A 3,896-nucleotide genomic window follows, 5' to 3' on the forward strand; every position below is an offset into this window, starting at 1 on the left:
CTCCACACAATTCACAGCAAGGAAGCAATCTGCACCTCAGCACTGGGCAGTTACAGAGAACACAACCACAGCAGTCTCCAGTGATGTTGCAGACTGGTAGTGTCATTCCCTTAAGGCATTCAAGGCATTATTTGAGTATCATTCATCTCATTATAGTAAAAGATGTTTCAAAGATGCTCAGGCTGAGAAAAGGAGTATTCGGTTCTGGTAGACAGCAAGAGTCTCATGCTACTGAAAAAGGTAGATCTTGGTTAAGCTCAATACCTTCTGACTAGACACTTCACTAAATAAAGTCACAAGGAGCCCCAATTGGGATGATTTCCAGCAGGCCCTAGAAAAAAATAAGGATACTCTACCTTGTGGCCACAACCAAAAGAGCAGCAGCACAGCAGGAAAGTGGCTGAAAAGTTAATGGTCATGTATTCTCTGGGAAAAAAAAGGCAGTGGCAATTCTTTCTCTAGAAGATCAACTTATCAGAACTGAACTTATGAAATTCTCTCTTTTTTTGCTTAATAATGATTTGACATGCCACTGGAATAAAGAAAACACAAGAGGACTCCAAATGATACCAGCGCTATAGGCACTATACAGAAGTCTTCCAGCAGTCTCTAGGAACCTTATAGATCTGCAGGTTTTGTAGCAACTTCTCAACGCTGCAACCTGGATGCAGAATTTCTACAATCTCAGCTTCATTTCAGCTCAAAAGATGAAGCCATCTATTTGGAAAAGAAAGCAGCCCTAGACCCAGAAAGCCAAGTCAGCTACCGCAACGCAACACAGTCTTTCAGGAGATCCCACTAAGTCAACATACCTCAGAGTTGACCACTCCAAAAATGTCTCGGACATCACGCACAGGATGCTTGTTCTTCCTCCTCCGAGACCGGGAGTAGGTATCCAACCGCCGCTGCACAGCAGCGGCCTGGGTCTTGGTCAGGGTGGAGAGCAGCACGATGTTGTCATTTTCCGAGGCATGGTCCCCAAGGAGGTCGGACAGACCTGCGTCCTGGAGCCACTCGGCTTCAGCTTCTCCCTCTGCGAGGCAAGGGATGAGAAGGGCGAGTGAGAAGGGAAAGGATAACAGCAATTGGAGTGCTTGAAACACTTCAGAGACAGAAAACCAGAAACCTGAGCCATCCCCTTTCTGGGGTGGCAATGGGCCATCACTGGAAGGGAGCCGCATCTTTGTTAGGAACCCACAGCTATTCTCAAAATCTTAGCCCTATTCCCAGATATGCAGCTGGGTATCAGGATGAAATTGGAGACGAGACAGCACTTCAGGCAGTTACAATGTCCTGCATACTCCTCTCTCCTCACCCTAGGTGAGGAAAAAGAGAAGAAAAAGCTACAGAGGCATGGATATTGCTAGGAACCCAGGATCCCTCAGAAGCTGGGCAGAAGGTAGGCACAAGCACAACTCTGCATGGTATTTAGCACAAGGACTGCAACAGGAGCTGAACCCAGTGAGGGCTTTCACAGGACATGGGAGGAAAGTCAGATATGCTTGCTTAAATCTGCCTGGGAGCTCTGGCAGCAGGCAACAGTGCACAGCAAACCTGGAATGAACGGCACTGCCTCCCTCTGCAGCACACCCGAACCTCCGGCAGCTCTGAGAATGGACAAAAGGTCTGTGGGAAGCCACAGCATACAACACTACACATTTGGCTTTTGTATTCTTCCTATTTATTTGGCTGTTGCTTTTAATTTTTATTTATCTATACACATGCCTATGTACCAATATTTTTTTTTTTTTTAATATCCAGACACTGAACTGGTAGATTCAAATGTATTTTATTTTATATACTTGCGGAACTATTTGTATGCAGCATCCCTATTCTCTACCTTTTTAAGTGGATTGGTATCCATACAGCCATTCAACAAAAACAAAAACGTTATTCTTACTCTGTGCATTCCCTTCACCTCCATGCCTGTTCAAAACATCACTAAAATTAAAGACCACTCCAGTTCCAGAACAAAGTGAGAGAAGCCAGGAGACAGTACAGCAGCATTATTCAAACAAGCTCAATTCCACTTCATTCTTCAATATACACAAAGTTGCACTTCAAACACAGAAGACAAATTTTTCCACATGGGATGCACGCTTTGTGCAAGTGGGAAAGTGCCCTGAGCAAGGCAGCTACTTCAAATCCAAGGACAAAAGAAGCAGTTTAGCAGGTGGCTTCAACTTTAATACAGTGAACACCACAAAGCCTTTATCTTTGCAATTCTACATACCACATTCACCGCACTGCAGGCAGCTCCAGCATAACTCTACCAAAGGTTATACTGGGAAAAAGAAAAATCACAAGTGAACTGACTGAAACAGAACAGTTCATTCCCCCTCTTCCTTTCCTATGCAAACTGGTATCTCCTCCGTTGTCACAGCTGCTCAGGCAAAGTTTTAGTATTGCTGCATCAATAATAAAAAAAGCCATGTAGCTCTTCTTGAGAGATTAAATAATTTAATTTTTCTGGGGAAACGTCTGTGTTTGTGGAACTTGCAAAAACATATTGTGTCTCCATTAAAGCTCTTTTTAGCCTTTGGAGAGCACTCTTCGCGTTCTTAGGCCCTGCAGTGAAACAGAACTTTCTTCAGCATCACACCACGGTAAATAGAGCTGGACCTGAAGTCAAGCATTTCCTGTAACGAATCTTCCAGCAAGCTGGCTAGCTTTCCCACATGGTCTTAAGCTTTGGTTGCTTCCCATGCCTGGTTGTTCAGAAGCTGACAGGCAAGAGCATCCCCCCAGTGCTGCTCGCTGGGTTACGGCTGCTCACACACCGGGCAGTCCCGTTCAGGACCTCTCACCATCACAGCTATTTGTTCTACATCCCTGGTTTCACAGCAGCGCAGCGTGCAAAAGACTCCTGGTTTATTTTGTCTTTGGGAAGTAAAGGAAGTGAAGTGTATTGCTAGCAAATTTTGAAAATACCCAATTCCAGTCATAACAGGAAACTAATCTAATGCACAATACTAAACAGCAGGCCCCAAATCGGACATCCGTGAGAGCCTACTGCCCCATCTGATGCCAAAGCACCAGATTTTAATTCCTCTAGTTAATATTTTTGGCCCAGTTAAGTTTGCCAGTAACACAAAAGAAAACCAGCAAAATAGGTTATTTATGGGGAGAAGGGGAAATCGGAGAGAAACAGGTCAGAACTGAGAAGTCCACAGCAGCCGAGCTGCAGGTTTAAGCCTGGAGAGCTGCTAAGGTTTGCCTGATGAGATCCAGACAAGCAGCATTTCAGGGGGGTACAATTAGAAATAAATCTGCAAAACTAAAGAACACCAGTTCTGAAAACTTACTTGAAATATAAGCTAGCCAAAAATAGAATTCATAATAAAGCATTTTGTTTCAAAAAAAGCTAAAGGACAGCAGCTAAGCTGTTGACGTGCTATAAGGATGCTAGCAGGTATTTTAGTGGCACCACCACACAGGGTGCATACGTTACCAGTCTGCTGTACAGCCAGACCTTGGGGAGAGCTGGATAAACAGCAGACGGCAGGGAAAGACCTTTGCTGCTTGTATTTCAGGAAAAAGCTACTCTCTGCCCCCTTCAACTCTTAGCAAGGCCACAAGCATCATCAGCACCTTTCTGCTGACCCAGTACTTCTGCAAAGTTACACGCTGGCCTCCCGCCTAACACCAGGTCACAAGCAGCTTCCCATTACACCACCCCTACACAGGGCCTGCACAGGAGACCAGCGTTCTCCAACTGGGGCAGAGTTTTTGCGACACCGTATCTGCACACAGCCTCCACGCTGGCCCTGCTCTGCAATTACGATCGGCTGTTTGTCAGGTTGGGCCACGCTACCTCCAGACAGAGCTGGCAGCCGCTGCCCAAGCGCAGCTTCTTGGGCTTTATGCAAAGAGCGATGGTGCCTGTGGCTCCCCCC

General features: G+C 45.7%; 1 protein-coding gene across 1 annotated transcript in view; it reads right to left on the bottom strand.

The window, feature by feature from the left end:
- The window catches only part of ARHGAP40 (Rho GTPase activating protein 40), a 32,904-nt gene that overhangs the window by 13,379 nt on the left and 15,629 nt on the right, over positions 1-3,896 (bottom strand). The window contains exon 4 of the mRNA XM_035900844.1: positions 813-1,033. Coding sequence (XP_035756737.1) covers positions 813-1,033 — 221 coding nt within the window. The remainder of the gene's footprint in view (positions 1-812; positions 1,034-3,896) is intronic.

This window comes from Egretta garzetta, unplaced genomic scaffold (genome assembly GCF_000687185.1).
Source record: "Egretta garzetta isolate BGI_Z169 unplaced genomic scaffold, ASM68718v1 scaffold188, whole genome shotgun sequence".
Taxonomy (NCBI): domain Eukaryota; kingdom Metazoa; phylum Chordata; class Aves; order Pelecaniformes; family Ardeidae; genus Egretta; species Egretta garzetta.